Here is a 25,807-nt window from a genome sequence, read left to right as displayed (position 1 = left end):
GGGCACATTTACCAACAATCATACTGTGATTTTTTTCCACAAATCTCCTATTTTTCTAAAAAGTTCTAAAAATTGGAGATTTATCAAGTCATAAACCACAAAAGCCTTTCATGCGTGAATGTTAAGAGGTTTTCAGATTTTTGTTGATATGAATAGTCTGAAAAACTCAAATTTTTAGAGCCATTCATAGTAGTCAGGTTTTTTTTTGGATCGATAAGCACTTTTTTTCATTTGTACTTTTTTAAATTGGAACTTATAATAAATTCAGTAACAGTAGTGGTTTTAAAGTTTGTGAGTTTAGTCGTGGTTTAATAAGAAGCATTTTAAAAAAATAACTTTCTGAAAATCACAACCTGTGTTTTTGTTGCTGTAAGACCCCCTAACCGTAATATGACACCAGAACATCATTTACCTTTCTAAGTAACTTTCTACCACAAGGGTCAAAATTACTAACAATCAATTTGCAATGTTTTCCAAAACTTCACCAATTAAAAGTTGTTGAGATCCTATAGAAGTCAATGGAGCTGCTCTGATCTTATTGGACTGCTTTTAATTAATTCTGACTTTTAGAGGTTTTCTGATTTTATTTTTGCTAGGAATACAGGTTTTCGAAGCATTCATATTTTTTAGTGCATTGTTCAGCTCTTTTTATATTCAGATCTTTTGAAAACTCCAATGACATTCATGGTTTTCGAATTTGTTCGTATTGTTGTGGTTTCAATAGCCTCTAAACCCTATAAAATTCGACTTTCAATAAGTAAGCCTCCACGTTTCACAGGTGTTGTAATATACACACTTACACCTAAATACAATTAATACATACTGTATTATTTGAACAGGATAATATCTAATGTGCCTATGTATTGCAAATACACCAATAGCTAAAAGATGTACTGCTCACAAAACACTGAACCACCCAAAAATTCATTACATTCTTAGTGTTTAGAACCTTTTCTGGTTAGCAGGTAACTTATGTTTTTAATATGTTCCCTCATACTCAATGAATGCATGGGCATGGTACTCTTTATTTACAACAATACCGGCAGTTATAACATTGTGTTTCTCACATTATATTTTACAATGCAGAATTAAAAGTGATTCCACAGTGCTATTACTGTTCAAAATAATTGATCAAACAGCGATACTGCAAAATTTAATTTTTAAAGACAGTAATGAACAGCAACAAGAGATTGCTATTAATGTCACACAAATCAATAAAATGAAAAAAGGTGTGATCAAATTTACTAGTTGCACCATGCAAATACAGTTTTTAGGGTATAAACAAGATGCTGTTGTAAGAAATGTACCTGTCCCTGGTGGTCTAGCGGGGCAGTGGGGATGCCAGCAGCCAGATCCGGACTGGCAATCTGTGGGTTCTGGCAAATGCCAGAGGGGCTGCTATAAGGTGCCATAGAAATTCAGTATTTAGTGGGCTAGTGGGAGCTGTTTGGGCCTCAGTGTGGGATGATTGGGCCTCTGTACCTGAAATGCCAGGGCCTATTTTAATTCTCAGTCCAGACCTGCCAGCAGCCTTGAATCTGGCATGCTGATGTGGGGTTTCACAGCTGTGATGTGTGTGTGTGTGTATAAAAACCGCAGCACTGCAATATATTTTGCAAACTTAAAATTCATAGCTTTATGTACAACTTTTTCTTAAAGAGTTCCCAAAGGTGACCAAAACGTGATATTGGTTGTGCATACAGCTATTGGTTAACAATTTTGTAAAATGTATCCCTGTATTGATGGCTGAATCATTTTACATTTAGAGGCAGATTTATCAAGGGTCGAATTTCGAGGGTTAAAAAAAACCTCGAATTCGACCTTCGAAGTAAAAAATCCTCCGAATTCGAATATCGAATTCAAAGGATTTTAGCGCAAAAGGTTCGACAGAATGATTTAATAAAAAACGTTCGATCAAACGATGGAATAGTTCGAATCGAACGATTTTAAGCGATCGATCGAATGATTTTTATTCGATCATAAAAAGTTCCCAAAACCTATCTACAATGCCCCCATAGGTTAACATTCAATTTGGTAGCTTTTATTTGGCAAAGTATTGAGTCGAAGAATTTTTTAAAGAGACAGTACTTTGATTATCGAATGGTCGAACGATTTTTACTTTCAAATTGTTTCGAATCATTCGATTCAATGGAATTCGATCGAATTTGACCAATTCGATGGTTGAAGTTCCCAAAAAATTACTTCGAAATTCGAATATTTTTGGATTCAAACTATTCACTCGAGCTTAGTAAATCTGCTCCTTAGGGTTATAGCTATATGTCTTCACAGTCTGAAAATATGAATCTGACTTATCTGATATTAAACTCTTACTTTTTTATACTTTAGATATTATTCAGTAACACTGTTTGACAAAGACATGTTCAAATTGGTCGCTGTCATATTTATTGTACTAAAAAAATACAAAGCTATACAATGTAATGCAGTGTTATGAGAAAATTCCAACCTGGAGGCACGGGGTGGCTATCCATGGTCTGCAAGGCTCACAGCACCAAGTACTGCCAGGAAACAGGGATATACTCTGCATAGTATAAGCACTAGTGGAAGGTACATGGTCATTTCTACACCCAAATCACACAGATGTCCTGCTATGACCTGATTGATCATCCTAGAATCTTTTCAAAAGTGAGGTTCTGTTATTTGCCATTTCACTAATAAATAGCAATTTATTTTAAGTTTGTAAGAATGCAGCCTGTAAGAATTAAGCCTTAATGTATTCACAATAAATGTAATCTACAAAAATAAAAGTAATCAACAAAAGTAGAACATTTTGTAACATCAGTTTTGACTAGATGCTTATTAAGTTGGTTGCCTAGATGTGGAAATACGTAGCAGGAACAGGGGGTTATCTTGGAAAGGGAAAATACTGTTGCCAACAACACAAGCAATGGGACCTTACTACATTTTCGTGTGAAAGCTGTATTTAAACTTTATGGTGTAAGAATATTTTATTTGAACTTTGCCATTACTTATGGGGTGCCGTTTGTCCCAAATACATTCTGTATACAAAACTATCCCTAATACACAGAATGAATGTCTCTCATGTTATATAAGTATTTGTGACCAAACACAGATAAAAAAATATACAAAAGACTTATTTCTATTAAAGAATGAAAACAAAATCTGGTTAGTGCACAAAGGATGTCATTATATCACAAACTCCATTCTGTACAGTTTAACAAGCAATCTGTCTCACAAATGTATAACCTCCATGTAACGGACACACTTATGTGCAGAGTTACTTACTGAATGAATTATGTAAAAACAAAGTTGGACATAATATATAATAGTGTAACTAACTAGTGCTTGTCAAGCTAGATTTGACTGACAAAATATATATCTGTGACAGAAAGCAAGATTTTATAGTACAGGATTCATTCTTTCCATAAAATGACAGTTTTGTTTCACAAAACAGATAAAATAACCATTCTGTGAAGCAACACTGTCAGTCACATTCCTGAACCAATAAGAACAAAGCTTATTGCCATATACAAACAAGATGAGAAGTGGCCAGCTCTGCTCCACATGGCTAAGGCAAAGTATCTGACCTGCTATAGAGGGCGCCCTCAGGGGTGCTTCGCCAATGAGGCGAGTTGAGGCTGTCGCCTCAGACGGCAGTGCCCCACTAGGTACCAGGGGCAGCAAAAATGCTGCTCCTGGTAATTTAAGAGCGAATTTCTGGGGGAGGGGGGGCAGCAGCAACTGCTGCTGCCTCAGGCTGCGGAGGGGCCAGGATCGCCCCTGGGCGCCCTCTAATGTTCCCTGTGCTGCATAGTAATAAATATGAACAAACCTTTCCTAAAAGAGCTGCTGTTAAACACTACAGGTTCATAAATGGAAGTTTTTACAAATGGCTGAGAAATATAATGCTGCACTTACTGTATAATGATTGTAGAAAAAGAAAAGTATGCAAAACATAAATATGATCATTTTAGGTGATATGGCTATTCTTATTGTAGTAATCTGCTTGTGTGGCCATTTTGGTTAAGGGCATTCCTGCTGTTTGCCATTATCTTATGATTTACTCCTATTCCTCTTCCTGTCTAAGCTGAGAGCAATAATGGGACAGGCCACACCCACCTGCCATCTTCTATTAAATGTACCAGAAGTTACTGTGCTTGTCTGGCTGCTATGCCTGACTCTCAGAGTCAGTTATAAGTTTTGTATATGATAGTTAGACTCCAATGTCTCCTCCTAGCTGTAATCTTGCACCAATTAGCTTGTAGTAGTCTCTTAATAATGTGCTTAGCTATAGTTCAACTACTACATAATAGATTTAGGCAGAGACTTGGGACTGATCATGTGCATCACACATTGTGTATAGTATGATGTGTAGGTTATATGAGCAGCCACTCCTGAGTACTGTGTGTAAACAAAAGACTTCAGGACTTCAACTTCACCCGGCTCTTTGAAAAATGCAGCACTTCTGGGCCCCCCTTCAGGGCCGGAACACTTTTCCCCCCCTGCTGGCGGCCCTGGACATGCATGTGACATGGGCGCAGTTGTGCTCTCTGCTCTAGTGTTGTGCCCCCCTCGACCCACTCTGATGTGAAAGGGTTAAGCACTGGGCAGGTAAGGGGACGGCATCATTAGAGTCTTTTGTTATAAATAAATATAAAGCATTGTATAGCTTGTTGCTTCTATATAAATAGATTATGATCCCCTAAAATTGCCCCTGCCTAAATGACCCCCTTTTGTTTACACACAGTACTCAGGAGTGGCTGCTCATATAACCTACACGTCATACTATACAGAATGCGTGGTCATACCTCCCAACATTTTGGAAGTAAAAAGAGGGACAAAAAATTTTTTGTCATGTAGCGCGGTGATTTTTTTGACCACACCCATTTTTGTGGCCACACCCCGTAATTACCATGTTCATTTTACAAAGTTTGGCAGGTTATAAAAGTTTGAAAATATTTCTCCTTATCTAAACTGTTAAAATTACTTATTTTCTTATCTCAAAATTGTTACAAAGTATCTTAGTTGCACCTGTTAGAAGTACTGGCCTCTCCGCCAAAAGCCAATTAAATTAGAAATTTTGGACACAATAAAGATCTTTACACTTTGAATTGGTGCCTGCTGGAAGTCTGCGTTCATTGAGTGCCTGCTCCTTTTTACATTTCGGTTTGTCCGCCCCCTATGCTGAGGGCTCAGGGCAGTGCACCTGGGCCACTTCCCTTACGTGGTGAGTAATTTACCACATTGAAGTACCCATACTACAGATGACTTCTTGTAAGTTAGAAATTTTGTTTCTTTTTCTGGCTGTTCAGTGCAGAGAAAAGAGGGACATTACAGTACAAATGAGGGACTGCAGGCTGTGCTGTTAAAAGAGGGGCTGTCCCTCCAAAAAAAGGGACAGTTGGGAGGTATGCACTGTGCACATGATCAGTCCCAAGTCTCTGGCTAAAGATATTATGTAGTAGTTGAACCATACCTACTAACATTTTGGAAATAAAAAAAAGAGAGACAAAAAATTTTTTTGCATGTAGTGCAGCAATTTTTTTGACCACACCCATTTTGTGGCCACACCCCCTAATTACCATGTTAATTTTACAAAGTTTGGCAGGTTATAAAAATTTGAAAATATTTCTCCTTATCTAAACTGTTAAAATTACTTATTTTCTTATCTCAAAATTGTTATAAAGCATCTTAGTTGCACCTGTTAGCTGTACTGGCCTCTCTGCCAAAAGCCAATTAAGTTAGAAACTTTTTTTCTTTTTCTGGCTGTTCAATGCAGAGAAAAGAGGGACTTTCCAGTACAAATGAGGGACCTCAAGTTGAGCTTTCAAAAGAGGGACTTTCCCTCTGAAAAAGGAACAGTTGGGAGGTATGTGTGCACATGATCAGTCCCACGTCTCTGGCTAAAGCTATTATGTAGTAGTTGAACTATAGCTAAGCACATTATTAAGAGACTACTACAAGCTAATTGGTGCAAGATTACAGCTAGGAGGAGACATTGGAGTCTACCTATCATATACAAAACTTATAGCTGTCTCTGAGAGTCAGGCAAAGCAGCCAGACAAGCACAGTAACTTCTGGTACATTTAATAGAAGATTGCAGGTGGGTGTGGCCTGTCCCATTATTGCTCTCAGCTTAGACAGGAAGAGGAACAGGAGTGAGTCATTAGATAATGGCTAAACAGCAGGAATGCCCTTAACCAAAATGGCCACACAAGCAGGTTACTACAATAAGAATAGCCATATCACCTAAAATGATCATATTTATGTTTTGCATACTTTTCTTTTTTTACAATCATTATGAGTGCAGCATTATATTTCTCAGCCATTTGTAAGAACTTCCATTTATGAACCTGTAGTGTTTAACAGCAGCTCTTTTAGGAAAGGTTTGTTCATGTTTATTACTATGCAGCACAGGGGACATTAGAGGGCGCCCTCTATAGCAGGTCAGATACTTTGCCTTAGCCTTGTGGAGCAGAGCTGGCCACTTCTCATCTTGTTTGTATATGGCAATAAGCTTTGTTCTTATTGGTTCAGGAATGTGACTGACAGTGTTGCTTCACAGAATGGTTATTTTATCTGTTTTGTGAAACAAAACTGTCATTTTATGGAAAGAATGAATCCTGTACTTTAAAATCTTGCTTTCTGTCACAGATATCTATTTTGTCTGTCAAATCTAGCTTGACAAGCACTAGTTAGTTACACTATTATATATTATGTCCAACTTTATTTTTACATAATTCATTCTGTAAGTAACTCTGCACATAAGTGTGTCCGTTACATGGAGGTTATACATTTGTGAGACAGATTGCTTGTTAAACTGTACAGAATGGAGTTTGTGATATAATGACATCCTTTTGTGCACTAACCAGATTTTGTTTTCATTCTTTAATAGAAATAAGTCTTTTGTATATTTTTTTATCTGTGTATAGTCACAAATACTTATATAACATGAGAGACATTCATTCTGTGTATTAGGGATAGTTTTGTATACAGAATGTATTTGGGACAAACGGCACCCCATAATTACTTTGCATTTTGTTGTGGAGTTTTTTCCATACTAATGTTTTTTTTCGATCTTAAATTTTGATGGCCATACCAAATTTCTACAGCCAGCTCATGCATAGCAAAAACAAAATCATATTTCTCTGCCCCATGGAGCTTGCTTAGATTGTAAGCTCCACAGGTCTAGGATTTACTTCTTCTTGTTTCTGTCACTTAGGGGCATATTTATCAAGGCTCGAATTTAGAATTTGAAAAACTTTGTATTTAAAAAGACCAACCGAAATTAAGTCGAAGTTTTTTTGGCAGAATAGGTCCATTTTTGATCGAATAGGTCCGTCTTTGGCCGAATTTGAATCGTACTAAACAAATTAATAGCGCAAATGACTCCAGATAGGTTCTAGGAGGTCCCCCATAGGCTAAAACAGCAATTCAGCAGGTTTTAGATGGCGAATGGTCAGAGTCTAATTTTTAAAGAGACAGTACATGATCAATTTCGATATTCTAATTTTAGAATCTTCCATCAGTGTTGCCACTCTTTGAATGGTGGAGGGGATACTTTCTTCCAATGTCTTGGAATAAGGGATCTGGCTATGTTTAATAAGTGCAAGGTAAGTGTATCCACCATTGCCCTGTTTTATACTCAACACAATTAATGGTATATCATTCTCCTTAATTACAGTGTGTGTAATTTCAGCAATTGCTTGTGTTATCTTACTCCAGTATTCCTTCAAAATATCACATTTGTACCATATGTGTGCTTGTGTACCTATATCTTCATTGCATCTCCAACATCTATCTGAACTATTTGGAAATATTTTTTTTAGTTTAGCTGGAGTGTGATGCCATCTGGTAGCTAATTTATAGTTCATCTCTCTTATTCTCGCTGCTCTAGATGATTTATGGGTTGTAATTAGAATTTTGTCCCATATTAAGGGTGTAATAGTAATGTTGAGATCTCTTTTCCATTTCTTATGTGCTACATTATTGGGGAGAGAAATATTAGACACTAATATGTTATATATTGTTGAAGTTGCTTTATTTACATTATCCTTTTGATCTGATAACTTTTCCCATTCTGTAAGTAATCTATTCCAATCTGTTGCTTTATCTTTATGGATAAAGTGATGTAACTGGCGATACTTCCACATATCCCTAGGCCTAGGATGACATCCCCAATTCTTTTGTATCTTCTAAGGAGATTACTTTGTTGTTAATAATACAATCACTAATTCTTGTAGGCCTTCCATCTAGTTCTTGCCACTTGGTAACTGCACCAGATTCTAAACAAAGGGTTGTTCAAAAGTGGTTGTAGTATAAACTAGTATACATTTCTCTATTAGTATAATAGTATAAATTTCTCTATTACTGTACCACATTTTATTGGTAGGTCCTATTAAAGGATGTTCTCTAATTTAATTTTTGTTCTCTTTTAGCCAAATACATTAATGATATAATTTTATATATATTATCTTTGCCTTCTCTTTTAGGTACAAAGCCTGTTTGGTCCTCATTAATTAGATCTGGTAAATATTTTTTTAATCTGCTACCATTTTGGCATATATTTTTTGGCATAAAATATTTTTTTAATCTGCTACCATTTTGGCATATATTTTTATATGTTTATTAGAGAAATTGGCCTATAACTTGCACATAATTGAGGATCTTTACAGGGTTTTGGTATGATAGTAATGTGTGCTTCTTTTGCTTGCTTGTGAAAACCACATATTTGATCTATAGAATTAAAGTAGGAGCTTAGTAAAGAAACTAATAATTTATATGCTTTATAGTATAGGGCACTTTACCCATCAGGTCTATGAATTTTTCATGCCCCTAATGAATCTATAGTATTCCCTATTTCTTGTATTGTAAATGATGAATCCAGGATATCCCTTTCATTTACTGATAGGGGAGTCAACTGTGCCTGTGTTATAAACTGTTCGATTTCATCTAACTTTTCCTTTTGCGGTTTAGTTGTAAAAGTTGGTAATATTGTTGAAATATTTATACTATATTGTGTGTATCGTAAAGTGTCCCCTGATCACTGTCTTTTATCAAAGTTATATGAGTGGCCTGATTCATTTTTTTTTAATCTTTTAGCAATATGTTTATTGCATTTGTCACCAAGTTTGTAGAACTTTTGTTTACTATTCATATATGCCTTACATGTGCATTGATCCAATATAGCTTTCAGCTGCAATCTTTTGTTTTCTAATTGTATTGTTTTATCTTCGGTTATGTTTACTTTATGGGGCAGATTTATCAAGGGTCGAATTTCGAGGGTTAATAAACCCTCGAATTTGACCCTCGAAGTTAAATCCTTTGAATTTGAATATCGAATTTGAAGGATTTAGCGCAAATGCTTCGACCGAACAATCAAATAGAACGATAAAATCCTTTGAATCTAACGATTCGAACAATTTTAACCCTTTCACTGCCAGCCAATTTGGCCAAGTTGGAACTTCTATTGCCAGACCGTTTTTGAACATTTTTTGCTCTTTCAATTTAGGGGACTTTCCTGGGGGAGTCTTTTAGTTTACCCATGAAAACAAGATATTGTTTTTTTCAGGACAACCTAAGCTTTCAAAATATGCTAGAATTTAGTTGTCATTCCAGTCCTGTAAAAAGATATGGGCTTCTAAGTGTATAAAAAACAAAAAACAAAAACAGTTTCACATGATAAAAACGCATATATCAGAAGCATAATTTATTTTATGCATGAGAACATGGCAGATTTGGAAAGTTCTGTGTCTCCCGAACAAGTCAATACCAAATATATATAATTTTATGGAGATTTCTCACTTCGATAGATCAAAAACTCCGAAGCAGTAAACTACCAAATTTCCAAAGCACCGCTCCACAAAACTGCATACATCTGATTTCAAGGCCAAACATTCCACTAACAGTAGGTTTACCCTAAAAAACGACCCCTTATTGGAAAGAACAGATTCTAACGAGTTCAAAATGGGTAAATATATATTTGTACTCCAAACTACCAAGTTGCAATTCTTTCCTAAAGTAAGCAGTTTTTATAAAAATGTGTTACATTTTTTAAAAATTACCTCAAAGTGTCCAGTCTACAGCATGGTATCTCCCACATATCATTATATACCAAGATACAACACCCCAAATGTATGTTCACCCCAGAAAACCATATACTTTTGGAAAGTACACATTCTGACGAATCTAAAATGGGTATGCATGTCTTTCTACTCAAAAGTACCAAACCGCAAAGCTTTCCTACATTTCGCAATTTTTATTACATTACCGAAAATCACCTCAATATTGCAACTCTGAAGCATCGTTTATCCCACATATCATATACCAAGATAAAACACCCCAAATATGAAAGCCCAGGGTCCGCTGAACAGTTTGATGCCCAATATGCATAGTTTCACCTAAATATGTGGCGTATAGGGGCCCCAGAACGAAGACACCCCATACGAGTTATCAGTTCTGGAATTCCAAATACTGCAAAATGTTTGTTCACCCCAGAAAACCATATGTTTTTGGAAAGTACACATTCTGACAAATCTAATATGGGTATGCACATCTTTCTACTCCAAAGTACCAAACCGTAAAGCTTTCCTACATTTTGCAGTTTTTATGACATTACAGAAAATCAACTCGATATTGCAACTCTGAAGCATCGTATCTCCCACATATCATTATATACCAAGATAAAATATCCTAAATATGAAAGCCCAGGGTCCACTGAACAGTTTGATGCCCAATATGGATAGGTATACCTAAGTATGTGGCGTATAGGGGGCCCAGAACGAAGACACCCCATATGAGTTATAAGTTCTGGAATTCCAAATAGTGCAAAATCAGCACATTTACATCATTTTTGAAGGGGCAAAAGTACAAAAATGTATGTTCACCCCAGAAAACCATATGTTTTTGGAAAGTACACATTCTGACAAATCTAATATGGTTATGCACATCTGTCTACTCCAAAGTACCAAGCCGCAAAGCTTTCCTACATTTTGCAATTTTTATGACATTGCCGAAAATCAACTCGATATTGCAAATCTGAAGCGTCGTATCTCACACATATCATTATATACCAAGATAAAATACCCTAAATATGAAAGTCCGGGGTCCGCTGAACAGTTTGATGCCCAATATGCATAGGTGCACCTAAATATATGGAGTATAGGGGCCCCAGAACGAAGACACCCCATACGAGTTATCAGTTCTGGAATTCCAAATACTGCAGAAGCCACAAAAAAGAAAGCTCTCTGTTTGATTTCAAATTAAGTAGAGAAATCCCTGTCTAAGGCAGGATTTTTTGTTCTCATTTGGTGTGTGAAGGTGTTAGCCACTTGGTGTGTGAATTTTGGGGAGTTTTGAGTTGATTTACTTTATTTAAAATCGAATTCTATTTTGACCCAGAAGGTGAGTGATTGCTAGCCCAGTTCCCTTCACTTCCTGTGGGCTACAAACTCACTGACAGATCCCCTACCCCTCCCCCACACCCAGGGCCGCTTCTGCCATGAGGCAAGGTAAGCCCTTGCCTCAGGCGGCAGCGAGCGGCCGATTACAAGGGGCGGCAAAAAGCCGCCTCTTGTAACTTTAAGAGCCGGACTTTCCTGGTTTTAACCCGGAAATTCGGCTCCGCTAGTGCAAAGAGCGCTCTAGCGCTCAATGCACTAGTGATACTGCCCCCTGAAACCTGCTCCGACGCTAATTTTTAAGCGCGGAGCGGGAGAGGAGGGGGACGGCATCTGGGCTGCTGCCTCAGACGGCAGCAGCCCCAGAATCGGCGCTGCCCACACCTGGGTGTCAGTTTCACTTGTTTTTTGTATTTAGTTTCAGCTGAAATGTATCACTATTTGCACAGATTGTGTGTGTGCTTTTATTTTTATCCTTGTTTTGTAAGGAGAGAAAGCAGGCACCTGCTCACATTAACCCTCTCCCTGCTAAAGCTTCTCATTGTTGCATTTACTTTTGTTTTTTTTGTTTTTGCCAAAAACCAACTTAACCCTGTTATGAGCAATCCTAAGGGTATGGGGGTGCTGGTGGTTGTAACACCTCTCATGGTGGAAGCAGAGAGTAGTATTTCCTCTTCAAATGAAAAGAAAAAGAAGAGGAAATTAAAATCCAACAGGCTGATACCTGAGGAATGGGTTTCAGTGGTCAATGATGGAGCACCCCCATCCAAGGGCAAAAAGGGCAGCAAAATATCTGCTCCTCATGTGGTGATATTGTCTAGTCCAACTGTTGGATGCAATCAACTGGTGCCAGACCATGCACCTATAGACTCAGTTGGGGAAGAGGAGATAAATGGTCTGGAGAAATTTGAACAGGGGATTATGGGTATCCCCACAGAGTCAGGGGTGATGCATCTGTCTCCAACAGGGGATCTTCCCCTGGAGTATAAAGGGACAGCTAATGAAACCCCTGCAGAGTGGGCCGTAAGTTTTCCTGAGGTGCTGAGCTTTGGGAACTACAACCAACCTCAGTGTTTAGTGCCTCAGGGTATTTCACTCCAAGAAATGGAGAATATTGGGACAACCCCCATACAGGACCCTGCAGACAATGCTGTGAGGGAGGATAATGAGGCCGGAGTTGTAAATATGGACGATAGCCAGACAGACTCGGTAAGGTCTACTGTGCATGTTAAGATCTCTTCTCCATTCTCTTCCACTGATCCCAATTTTATTGCTATTCAGGAGGCACAGGAGGCAGAGGTTGCCCATCGAGCCTCTAAAGCTCCTGTTGATAAGGAGCCAATTCCATCTGCTACCCCTGAGCCAAACACCTCCAAAGGTGTTCCAAATAAAATCCAAGTATTATCTGAGCCGTTGCAGGGTCTCCAGATAGCAGGTGCTTCTGATCCTTCTCCTGCAACTTCTTGTGTAGATATTATCAAAGCTCCAGTGGAGAGGGGGAATTATCAATCCCTTAGCCAAGAAGAGTTCATGGATGAGGGGGACATCGAAGAGGAGGTTGACACAGTTGTGACAAATCCTTCTACCCCAATGATCCCAGCTGAGGAACTCAAGATGTTTCTTGAGAGCACCCTTGGTGTTAAATTGGAGAAGAAGCTACATATGGCTCTAGAGAAGTGGCATGATTTGACTTTGGTGATCAGTTCTGTGAGACAATACATCAAGGTCATAGAAGAGGCCAAAAACTATGGAACTACAGAATATCTCCGTAGTGTTAAGTTCCACAAAAAGTGTTTGTCTCACCAGACCTCTAAAGCATTTACTTACACACAATAATGGCTCTAAGTATAAGCACTCTTAATACAAATGGCTGTCAGGAGCCTTTTAGAATGTTTCAAGTACTCTCCTTTCTACGCAAAGGAGGGTACTCCTTCAAGAGACCCATATCACTCAGGAGCTTGAAGTGACCTGGCATCTGGAATGGAAGGGCAGAGTCTTTTTTAATCACCTCACATGGACGTCATGTGGGGTGGTGACCTTGTTCTCAGAATCCTTCCAGCCAGAGGTACTGAGTGTTAATTCTTTCATCCCAGGCCGTCTGTTACATCTCCGGGTCCGGGAGTCTAGTGGAACATAGAATCTGATAAACTTGTGTGCCCCAACTACTGGACCAGAGAGAAAGTGTTTTTTTGAAAATTTATCAGCCTATATGGAGACAATCGACTCAGATGAAGCCGTGATTATAGGGGGTGATTTCAATTACACCCTTGAGGCTCGGGACCGAAATGTTCCCCAGAAAAGGGATTCATCTGAGTCAGCTTTGCGGGAACTCATTGCCCGTTTCTCCTTGGTAGACATCTGGAGAGAACAACACCCAGAAACCGATGCTTTCACCTATGTTAGGGTGAGGGATGGCCGTGTGTCTCAGTCCCGGATTGATAGGCTTTATATATCAAGCCATATTATGCCACGAGTTTGGTCCAGTAATATTAGCTTGGCACCTTTCTCGGACCACAATTGTGCTTCTTTGATAGTGGCAGTTGCACCATCTCTGCCCAAAGCAGCCTATTGGCACTTTAATAACAGCTTATTAAAGGATGAAGGGTTTGCAAAGGCAGTTCGGGAAATGTGGACAGACTGGAAGGGTTATCAGGATGAATTTGCCACACTGAGTCAATGGTGGGATGTAGGCAAGGTTCACCTAAAGCTCTTGTGTCAAGAGTATACAAAATGTTTGTGCAGACAGAAAAACGCAGAGATTGAGGCTCTGAATAGGGAGGTGCTTGATCTTGAGCAAAGGCTGTCAGGCTCTGAAGACCAAGCCATACAGTGTGAATATGTAGAAAAGAAAGAGACTCTGCGTAACATGGAACAGCGACAGGCTCGTGGTGCTTATGTGCGAAGCCGCATGCAGTTACTCTGTGATATGGATCGTGGCTCGCGTTTCTTCTATGCTCTGGAGAAGAAGAAGGGGAACCGAAAACAAATCACATGTCTTCTTGCAGAGGATTGCACCCCCCTTGAAGATGCGGAGGCTATCCGGGACAGAGCCCGGTCCTTCTATCAGAACCTTTTTTCTCCGGATCCCATCTCTCCGGATGCCTGCAGGGAGTTATGGAATGGGCTTCCGGTGGTCAGCGAGGGTAGAAGAGAGAGGTTGGAAAAACCAATCACTCTGAATGAACTCTCTCAAGCACTCCACTTAATGCCCCATAGTAAATCTCCAAGGCTGGATGGATTGACTGTAGAGTTCTTCCAGTTCTTCTGGGATACTCTGGGAAATGATTTCCATAGGGTTCTAAATGAGGCCCTCAAGACCGGTGAGATGCCACTTTCGTGTCGTCGAGCAGTGTTATCACTGCTACCTAAGAATGGGGATCTCCGCCTTATTAAGAATTGGCGACCGGTCTCATTGCTCAGCACAGACTATAAAATTATAGCCAAAGCTATATCACTCAGGCTCAAGTCTGTGCTGGCAGAGGTGGTTCATCCTGACCAGTCCTATACAGTCTCCGGCCGGACAATTTTTGACAATGTCTTTCTGGTTCGGGATTTACTACATTTTGCCCGGAAGGCTGGTCTATCTCTCGCTTTTCTCTCCCTGGATCAAGAGAAGGCATTTGACAGAGTAGATCACCAATATCTTTTAGGCACTCTGCAAGCCTATAGCTTTCTCCCACAGTTCGTGAACTATCTGAAAACACTGTACACCTCTGCAGAGTGTCTAGTTAAAATCAACTGGTCTCTGACTGCACCTCTTGCCTTCAAACGAGGAGTTCGACAAGGATGCCCTTTGTCGGGACAGCTGTATGCACTGGCCATTGAGCCTTTCCTATGTCTACTAAGGAAGAGGCTTACAGGACTGGTGCTCAGGGAACCTGACATGAGGGTAGTTCTATCAGCATATGCTGATGATGTCATCCTTTTGGCCCAGGACCTAGTTGATCTTGAGCAAGCACAAGAATGCCAAGAGGTTTACGCTGCTGCCTCATCAGCTCGGATCAACTGGACCAAGAGCTCAGGCCTTCTGGAAGGTCCTTTACATGTAGATTCTTTGCCTTCTGCTTTTCGCGACATCTCGTGGGAGACTAAAGTCATCAAATATTTAGGTGTCTATCTGTCAGCTGAAGAGCGTCCTGCTACACAAAATTTCATTGAACTTGAGGAGCATGTTCTTACCCGCCTGGGAAAGTGGAAGGGTCTTGCTAAAATGCTTTCTATGATGGGGAGGGCTTTGGTGATTAACCAGCTGGTGGCCTCTCAACTCTGGTATAGGCTGACATGTCTTAGCCCAACCCAAGAATTCATTGCTAAAATCCAGAGAAGGTTGCTGGACTTTCTCTGGATGGGAAAGCACTGGGTCTCTGCAGGTGTTTCAAGCCTACCCTTGAGAGAGGGAGGTCAGGGAGTTGTATGCATACGCTCTCAAGTACATACTTTCCGTCTCCAACAGATACAGAGATACTTGTATGCAGATCCTTCTCCATAGCATACAGCTTTTATCATCAGGTACGCAACATGGGGTATGACCAGAGTTGGGGATTTCCTGGATTTTGAGAGGTCAGATTGGGTGGAAGCTCGGGCAGTTATGCCACGCATGGGGTACCTTACCACATCGTCTGCTCCAGGAGATCAAGAATAACCTCTCTCCTGAATCTCACACATTTATTGATGGGGTTTTACGTGGTGGAAAACCACATCCACCTTGGAACTCTCCACCTCCAGCCATAAAAATAGCACCCAAGACCCGTCAATCCCCTGATACACCTCCTTCCCCCAACTTGAGCCAGTTGGAGAATTTTACCTCGACGTGCTTTTTTGACATGACAAACGCTATTGTACTCCCTCATGCTCCACACTGTACACTTTCTTGCTCTTGTCTCCCGCTATGATACCATCTGGAGGCGGGTGTTTAATGAGGGTGAGAAACCCCAGTGGTGAGCCCTTTATTCCAGCCTGGTGCCCAGACCCACTGGAGACTTGAGTTGGAGAGTGCTCCATGGTGCTTTGAGCACAGGAGAGTACCTGGTCCATTTTACAGACTCCACAGCTGCTTGCCCATTCTGTGGCAAAAGGGAGTCTGTGTTTCATGCTTATTTTTCGTGTGCCAGACTGCAACCTCTTTTGGCTCTTTTGAGGAAACCTGCAGTTCTGGTTACATTTTTCCCCTCACGTTTTTATTTTTGGACGCCCAGTATCCCGGGACAATCGAGAGAAAGACCTTCTCTTCAACTTGCTCCTAGCTTTAGCCAAACTAGCCATTCATAAGTCTAGAATGCAATGTTTGGAGGGTGGGAATCCTCTACCGGTAGAGGCTTTGTTCCGGGTGCTGGTGCGTTCCCGCATCCGAGCAGAGTACACCCAGGCAGTGTTTACTGGCCGGTTGAGTGAATTTGCTGACCAGTGGGCAATAGATGGGTTGCTTTGCTCAGTATCCCCAGATTTGGTTTCTGTTAAGACAACTCTCACACTTCATATTTAAGTGCACTTTAATTTAAGTGACAGATCTATTATATTCAACATCTCCTTTGAGGTGTAATTCATTTTGGTGAGCAATCACTCACCTGTAATTTGAATAATATTCCAAATACTGCAAAATCACCACATATACAGCATTTTGCGACAGGCAAAGGTACAAAAAACTAGGTTCACCCCAGAAAACCATATATTTTTGGAAAGTACACCTTCTGCCGAATAAAAATTTGCTAAAACTGTCTTTCTACTCCAAACGTACATACTGCAAAGCAACGCTAAAGGCAGTGGTTTTTATGATATTTCAAAAAAATATTGCAGTTGGTCGCATTTACCTCACCCAATTTCTTGCATACAATTGGAAAACACCCTAAATATTGACGCCAAGGGTCTACTGAACAATTTGATGCCCAATATGCATAAATATACCAAAGCAGGTGGGCATGTGCGGACCCCAAATGAAAACAGTGCATAAGAATTTTCTCAGTTGTCAATTCGCCTTCTGTGAACATAGCACCCTGACTGCATATAATGTGCCGTAAGACCCCCTAACAGTACAAAGACCCTCCAAAACCATATATTTTTGGAAAGTATACATTCTGCTGAATAAAAATTTGCTACAACTGTCTTTCTACTCCAAATGTACATACTGCAAAGCAACGCCAAAGGCAGCGGTTTTTATGACATTTCTGAAAATCGCCTAAAAATATTGCAGTTGGTCGCATATATCTCACCCAATTTCTTACATACAATTAGAAAACACCATAAATATTGACACTAAGGGTCTACTGAACAGTTTGATGCCCAATATGCATAGATAAACCAAAGCAGGTGGGCACGTGCGGACCCCAAATAAAAACAGTGCATAAGAATTTTCTCGGCTGTCAATTCGCCTCCTGTGAACATAGCACTCTGACTGAATATAATGTGCCGTAAGACCCCCTAACAGTACAAAGACCCCCCCCAAAACCATATATTTTTGGAAAGTATACCTTGCGCCGAATAAAAATTTGCTAAAACTATATTTCTGCTCCAAATGTACATACTGCAAAGCAACGCTAAAGGCAGTGGTTTTTATGATATTTCTGAAAATCGCCTAAAAATATTGCAGTTGGTCGCATTTATCTCACCCAATTTCTTACATACAATTAGAAAACACCCTAAATATTGATGCCAAGGGTCTACTGAACTGTTTGATGCCCAATATGCATAAATATATAGCACTCTGACTGCCGTAAGACCACCTAACAGTACAAAGACCCCCCCAAAACCATCTATTTTTGGAAAGTACACATTCTGATGAACACAGAATTGCTAAAAATGTGTTTCTACCCCAAATTATCAAAGTGTAAATGATGCTAAAAAATTACATAAGGAAAAACAATGCAAGCATAAAACTGCAATAAAAATCACAAAAAAGCAAATACAATTAGGAAAATCAACGAAATAACGAAATAACTGATCTGACAGTGTGGTTAGAGGTCAGAAAGCTTGATCCAGTAGTCATGCTGTGAAATCTAAAGTTTTTAGGGAAATAACATAAGGGAAACTTAGAAAATGAACTAAAAAAAAAAAAAGTGAAAAAAACCCCCTATAAGTGTGTGTTTGTGTATGCATGGATGTACAGCTCTAAAAAGTGTATAAATATGTGCATATATGTATTTGAGTATGTAAATATGTGCAAAAGTTTGAAAAATCCAAAAAATCAGAAAATCGAAAAAAAAAAAACCTACTTTTACTAGTATGTGTACTGTGTATATGTAAATGCCTGTAAATACCTGTAAATAAGTAAAAAAAAAAAAGGGGCACTTACCAGCTCTAGATGAAGAGGGGTCCTTTTCAGTGCTGTAGGGTTGAGAAACTGAGTCACTGTACCAGGAAGTGCGTGGGCGGAGCTGGCGCATGTGAGCTGCTGGTGCTGCGACAAGGAAGCTGTTGAAGCTGTTGCTGCGTCTCTCTGCGACCCTGGAGTGGAGGATCGCTGATCTTTTTGAGGTAAGCTTGTTGCCTAGGGGGTTCTGCTGCTAGCTGCTCCTCTCTGCACGATGATTTTGCAGTGTGTGCAGAGAGAGGTCTGTTTTAGTAAAGAACGTAGCTCCTACGTTCTTGGCACTTAAAGCCTTTTTTTCAAAAGAACGTAGGAGCTATGTTCTTGGCAGTTAAAAGGTTAAGCAATCGATCAAAGGATTTTTATTCGATCAAAAAAAGCTTAGAAAAGTGCTGGGGAAGGTCCCCATAGGCTAACATTACACCTCGGTAGGTGATCTTTTGTTTTGTTTTGTTTTTATGAAGTAATAAATTGTTAAATCTCCATGTGAATTCTCTCTCAATTATTTGAGGCAGATCTATCTTGAGGGTAAGAGGAGAGTGGTCCAAAAGCAATCCCTTACCTATATTAGCTTTGGTTGCCAAATGCAGGACTACACTTGATGAGTTTTTGAGAAGCGAGTATAGTCCTTCTCCTTAGGGTATAAGACTCTACAAGTATCCACCAAGTGCATCTCTGCCAATTTTTGTTTTATCTTTTTTAGTCCTTTAAAGGAAATATGGCTTTTACTCTTAGAATAATAAATCGATGGATTTAATATCAGATTAAGTTCTCCTCCCAAAATAACTAGGCCTTCCTTAAAATTACCCAATTCATCTAGAAACGTAGATAGATATTTCACTTGTGCTTGGTTTGGCACATAAACATTAGGGGGCCCATTTACTTAGCTCGAGTGAAGGATTAGAAGAAAAAATACTTTGAATTTCGAATCGTCAAATATGGCTACTTCGACCATCGAATAGGCAACTTCGACTATGACTTCGAATTGAACGATTGAAAGTAAAAATCGTTCGACCATTCGATAGTCGAAGTACTGTCTCTTTAAAAAATACTTTGACCCCCTAGTTCGCCACCAAAAACCTACCGAGGCCAATGTTAGCCTACGGGGAAGGTCCCCATAGGCTTCCTAACAATTTTCTGATCGAAGGAAAAACCTTCGATCGATGGATTAAAATCCTTTGAATCGTTCGATCGTAGGAATAGCGCTTAATCCTTCGACTTCGATATTCGAAGTCGAAGGATTTCAATTCGGCAGTCGAATATCGAGGGTTAATTTTTTTTTTAAGCCCCTATATTTCCCTTTATTATAACATATCTACCTTCCTTGTCTATTTTATTGTACCTCAAGAGGTAGATCTTTATGAATCAATGTCATTACTCCTGTTGCTTTCTTCTGTGGGTTATTGCTATAGGTATAGTATGTCTGGGAATATTGTTTGTCCACGTTTTTTGGACTATGGCCTTCTTTAAAATGTGTTTCTTGCAGCAAAACTATACTAGCCTGCAACTTCTTACAGGTATGTAAAATTTGACTCCTTTTTACAGGTTTAATAAAGGTTTTATCAGGTTTAATAAGTTCTGAAAAATTCATGATTTTTTAAAAGTCTGATTTTATATAAAAAAGATCACGAATTTTCCGTGATTTTTGCATTCGGAGTTTAGTAAATAACCCCCTTAGTGTCTAGACTGCATCACCCCCTCATTCGCTCTAAATCCCTTTCTTTAGTTATGTTTAAATCTAAATGAAATTGTAAGTATAACTGGAGTTAAATATATGAGAGAGTGAAAATGTCTAATTGAGTTAATTTATACCTATATATAAGAGTAAACATATTTTTACATATGTATTTTAATTACTATTAAGTGAAAATATATGTGTTGGTGAGTGAGATTACATGTATTAGTGTAGATTTATAAATTAAGTGAATGAGTGCGTGGATTAATTAGTAAAAATTATTATGTTTGTGTGATTTTATATAAGTGAATAGGGTGATAAATATCTATGTGCTTGTACTTATAGGTGATTAGGTATACATATAAGTGTATTATATTAAACATGTACATACACAAATTACTTCTGTTGGTGAAATTATGTATATAAGTGAGTGTGATTGTATTTATAAATAAGGTTGTGCATATTCTTAAATAGATTTGTGCAAAAAAGTGATTCGGTTGTGAATACAAATAAGTGAGGTTATTCATATGTGAATTGGCATTATATGCATATGTGTATACTATTACAGATGTCTGTGGAATTAATTACTTCTTTAAGTAAGAGAGGTACCATGTCTAAATGGATAAGATTTTCAGTGGGAGACTGTCACTAGCTTTTGTTGGACATTACTTTCATCGATTGCTGCCAGGGACAGAACATCGGCTGATCTGTTCGATGATTCGTACAATTGGATCTTTGCGTCTATGGCCAGCTTAACACCATTTAATAATAAATGTTTACAAAAAATGAATTTCTTGTGTTTTTGTGGTGGTAAGACCCCCTAACAGTAATATGACACCAGAAAACCATATACCTTTCTAAGTAACTTTTTCTAAGAGTTCTTAACACTAGTGATGGGCGAATTTATTCGCCAGGCGCGAATTCGCGGCGAATTTGCGCGATTCACGCCGAGCGAATAAATTCGCAAAACGCCCGCGAAAATTCGCGGTAAAAATTCGCCGGCGTCAAAAAATTTTTTTTCGAAAAACGGACGCCGGCGCCAAAAACGGCGCCGGCGCCAAAAACGGGCGCCGGCGCCGGAAAAACGGGCGCCGGCGTCAAAAACGGGCGCCGGCGTCGAAAACGAGACGCCGGCGCCGTTTCGCGAATTTTTCGCCGTTTCGCGAATTTCGCGCGAAATTCGCGAATTTTTCGGCGAAGCGAAACGGCGCAAATTCGCCCATCACTACTTAACACTTAATCTTTAACATTACTGTACTTTGTATTTATTTGTATTTATTATTGTAATTACCCCATTTGTTTGATTAATTTATTGTTCTACAGTACAGTACTGTGTACATAAGTAGCCCCATATAAATAAAATTATTCATATATACATGCATACATATTTTGGTTTAAAGTTGAATAGAATATCTGTAAATGTTCCATAATACACAGTGTATATCCTGTATATTAGCAAAAGCTAATTAATTATGCACAGTTGAAAAAAACAACAAGAACATTTCCAACCTTATTGGGTTCAAATGGAGTTATTCGGCCTCGAACTGGTGTCTTCTTGCTTGTAGGAGTTCCACTTCTGCTTTGGAAACTGCCAGATGATGCATCTCCATTTGTTCCTGTTTGTTTTATTAGATCAGGTCTCTCTATGAGGTTGTTAACCTAGGTCAATACATTATCATCATAATCATTATTTACTTGAATAACAACAACATATTATTAAATAGTTAGGGGCACATTTACAGAATGTTAGAGGTTTGCAGATTTCTTTTGCTATGTATAGTCTGAAAAACTTGAATTTATGGAACATTTCAAGGTATTCACATTTTTTTGGATCGTTCAGCACTTATAATGATAATGATGGTCATGGTTTCAAAAACCTCCGAAACCATTGGTCTCAAGAGCCCAAAACAGCAGTTTAAATCTGTTTTTGTTTGCTTTTAAGGTTTTCACCAGAGTACACACAGAAGTGATTTGCCACCCCTGCCCCCCTGAGGTGGACAGCTTTTTGCCACCCCTGGTAACTTGTGGGCTGCTGTTGACTGAAGGTATATTTGATAGTTTCACTCCAGCTCTGCTAATCTGTTGTTTCATTTGTCAGGCCCAACAGATGCTGCTTTCTGTAGCAATTAAACTTACAAATAACTTTAAATAGATTCAAATTATTTAATTTAATTTATATTGGAAAGTTGTTTAAAAACACCAGTTTTTGGATGGTATAAATTAGACTAAAGCTGGCCATAGACACAAAGAGTTTCGAGTTTGTTAGCTTGTTGTGGTTTCAAAAGCCTCTAAAATTACTAAAATTCGACTTTCAATAAGTAAGCATCCACATGTCACAGGTTTTGTTGATATACACACTTACTCCCAAATGCAAATAATACATACAGTATTATTTGAGCAGGAAAATATCTAATGTACCTATGTATGGTAAATACACCAATGGCTAAAAAAAGTACTGCTGACAAAACACTGAACCACCCAAAAAACGTATTAAATTCTTAGTACTTAGAACATGCTTGCGAGGCAAAGTATTAAAAGAACTGATTTATAAGCTTTTCAAGGAAGGATATGCAACAATATTATCGCAACATCGGCACAAACATTAAAGATGAAAATAAGAATGAAAAACAAGGTTTAACAAAAATTAGGACAATAGAAAAAAGTAGTAGATGGCTTTTGCATATTTGGATCAGTTATTAAGAATAACAAATATAGCAGCCAGTAAGTACCATGAAGAATGGCACGTAATAGAATAAGGATGAAAAACCTACAAAATATCTTCAGATGTTAATGTGTAAATATAATAAAAAATTAATTCATAAACAGAATTTACAGTTCAAATATTTTGTAAAAATTTCAGTATGCTTTAGCAGTGTTTTCAGATTGCCTCCCGTAAGATGTGTCATACAGCACCTTTCTCTCTACTGGAGTACTGCTTCGACTTTTATGTTCATTTTGTCCCAATCTCTGGTCAGTCATGGAAGACAATGTGCCTCTCATAATAGCTTGTGAAACCTACGAATATGGAAGACAGTGAGTAAAAAAATTGTACAGCACTACAAAAATTATATTTGAATATTGTGAGATTAAACATGATGTATAATATAATAATATATAATTTTGAAAGAGAACAAGCCACAGTAAACTTAATTAATAAACTAAACTAAAGGAAACGTGGAGGCTTATTTATTAGAGGCGGTTACAGGGGTTTTTGAAACCATGACTAAACTCACAAATTCTAAAACCACTACTGTCATTATTAAATGTATTAAAAGTTCTGATTAAAAAAGTACAAACAAAAAAAAAAAGAGCTGAACAATGCTGTAAAAAATATGAATACTTAGAAAAATTTGAGTTTTTTGGACAATTTCTAGCAGAGAAAAATTTGTGGCACAAATATATATGAAAGTAAGCTTATAATAGAGACGGTGCAACTCAATTTATTATTGAGTTTATTATAGTGCTGCATTATCATGGTGCTTTTTTATCAAGTGATTGTCAACTGTGGCATGTACTTGAGGGCTACAGCTGACAATTGCATGTGCTACTATTATATATTGCTTATCAGTGCAGCAATTTCTATGAAACAATATAAAGTAAGTACAAATAACTGACACAACTAAAACTTTCTTACCAAAGATTCAGATTTGTAGTTCTGCATCTCCCCAAACTGATTATCAGCAGCTCTGAGTTCTTTGCGCAATTCCTGGTTCTCCCTTGTCAATGCTTCCATCTGAGTTTTTAGTTGGTTTTGTGCAGCAGACCAATGGGATTCATTCCTATGAAATTCTCCTTGTAGCTCTGAAATCTGCCGCTTTAGCATCTGCTTGCAAACAACATAACAAAGCATAAAGGTAAAGCTTCCGCACTTTGAATTAAAGCAAGGGTTTCCCTGCAAATTAAGTCTTGTGTGCCAGTATCTTTGTTCTTTTGTCCAATCCGGAGGTTGCGGTATCCTCCATTACCGAGCAACAAGCTGCTATCTCAAGGGGTTGCCGTGGGTGTGCGTCTGCTTTATCCTCTTCCAGATATTAAAGAATCTTACCAAACTGGAATATATATTTAAGTAAATATTGTCCTTTTACATTAAGCCTCCATTTTGTGATGGTCTGTGTGCTCTCTCAGATATCACCTGACCAGAAATACTGCAGCTCTAACTGTAACAGGAAGTGTTGAAGCAAAAGATAGAACTTTGTCCTATACTTGGGTCATGTGACATAACATGTATGGTTTGTTTGTGTGCATTGAGAATTGTAGGATCCCAAATGTCAGTTTTTCTATTTAGGATTACTAAATGGCACATACTACTAAAAAGGTGTGTTATTATGAAAATGGTTTTACATATGGGCTGTTTTATGCAATATATTTTTATAGAGAAAAACACTGTTCGAGGGAATAGTTTTCCTTTAATTTCACCCCAAAACAAGTTTATGACTAAAAATTAAATGAAACATATTTTTAACATTGTAAAATACAGTATACTAGTGTACACTAAGGGGCAGATTTATCAAGGGTCGAAGTGAATTCAAGGGAATTTTCGAAGTAAAAATAATTTTTTGGATCGACCATCGAATAGGATACTACGACTTTGAATTTACTTCGAATTGATTCAAAGTAAAATCGTTCGAATATTCGACCATTCATAATCGAAGTACTGTCTCTTTAAAAAAACTTTGACTTCAATACTTCACCAAATTAAACCTGCTGAAGTGCTATGTTAGCTTATGGGGACCTTCATACAGCATTTTTTTACAGCAAAGTTTTTTGAAGTCGAAGTAAAATCGTTCGATCGTACGTTAAAATTGTTCGAACCATTTGATTCGAAGTATTTAATGGTTCGATCAAACGATTTTACTTTGACCGCAGAATACACAAATTCGCTGAAAAAAGTTTGAATTCGATATTCAAATTCAAAGTATTTTAATTCGATGGTCGAATTTTGAAGTATTTTTTACTTCGAAATTCGACCCTTGATAAATCTGCCCCTAATTGAAACAAAGATGTGTGCACCATTTAGTTCTTTCCCAGATGAAAGCATTTGTTTCACAATTGCTCATTTTGGAGTGCAACAATAGTACACTGCTTGAGGGGAAAACAGCTGTTAGGATAAGCTTGATGTTGGAAAAATGTAATCGGTTAGACCCCATCACCATAATCATTTTGTCTCATAGAATACTTTCATATTACCACAGTACCTGAATTTCTTCATTTTGTTCACTTTCCTTAATAGACTTTGCTAGAGAAGCTTGTTTTTCTAAGTCTTCTTTCTCTTGTTGGAGTTTTTTCATTTCTTCCATTTTAAGGTCCTCTAACCTTTTCAGTTCTTCAGCCTTCACTTTCTCAAAGTGTTCAATTTGTTGTCTGTAAGATTTTTTTAAAAATTGTTATTAGCATTTAAATGATGACATTTGGAAAACAAGTAGCCAGTGCAACAATTGCAAATCCTCTCTTGCA

At 38.3% G+C, this 25,807-nt stretch overlaps 1 protein-coding gene across 5 annotated transcripts in view; it reads right to left on the bottom strand.

The window, feature by feature from the left end:
- Positions 1-25,807, bottom strand: part of LOC108717901 (centromere protein J) — a 114,031-nt gene that overhangs the window by 57,182 nt on the left and 31,042 nt on the right. For all 5 annotated transcript variants that reach the window (XM_041564547.1, XM_041564546.1, XM_041564544.1 and 2 more), the window contains 4 exons: positions 25,549-25,714; positions 23,988-24,176; positions 23,267-23,368; positions 21,863-22,012 (listed from right to left, as the gene is read on the bottom strand). In XM_041564547.1, coding sequence (XP_041420481.1) covers positions 21,863-22,012; positions 23,267-23,368; positions 23,988-24,176; positions 25,549-25,714 — 607 coding nt within the window. The remainder of the gene's footprint in view (positions 1-21,862; positions 22,013-23,266; positions 23,369-23,987; positions 24,177-25,548; positions 25,715-25,807) is intronic.

The sequence above is a fragment of the Xenopus laevis genome, chromosome 5S (assembly GCF_017654675.1).
Source record: "Xenopus laevis strain J_2021 chromosome 5S, Xenopus_laevis_v10.1, whole genome shotgun sequence".
Lineage (NCBI taxonomy): Eukaryota > Metazoa > Chordata > Amphibia > Anura > Pipidae > Xenopus > Xenopus laevis.
This window is presented reverse-complemented; position numbering and strand designations above follow the sequence as displayed.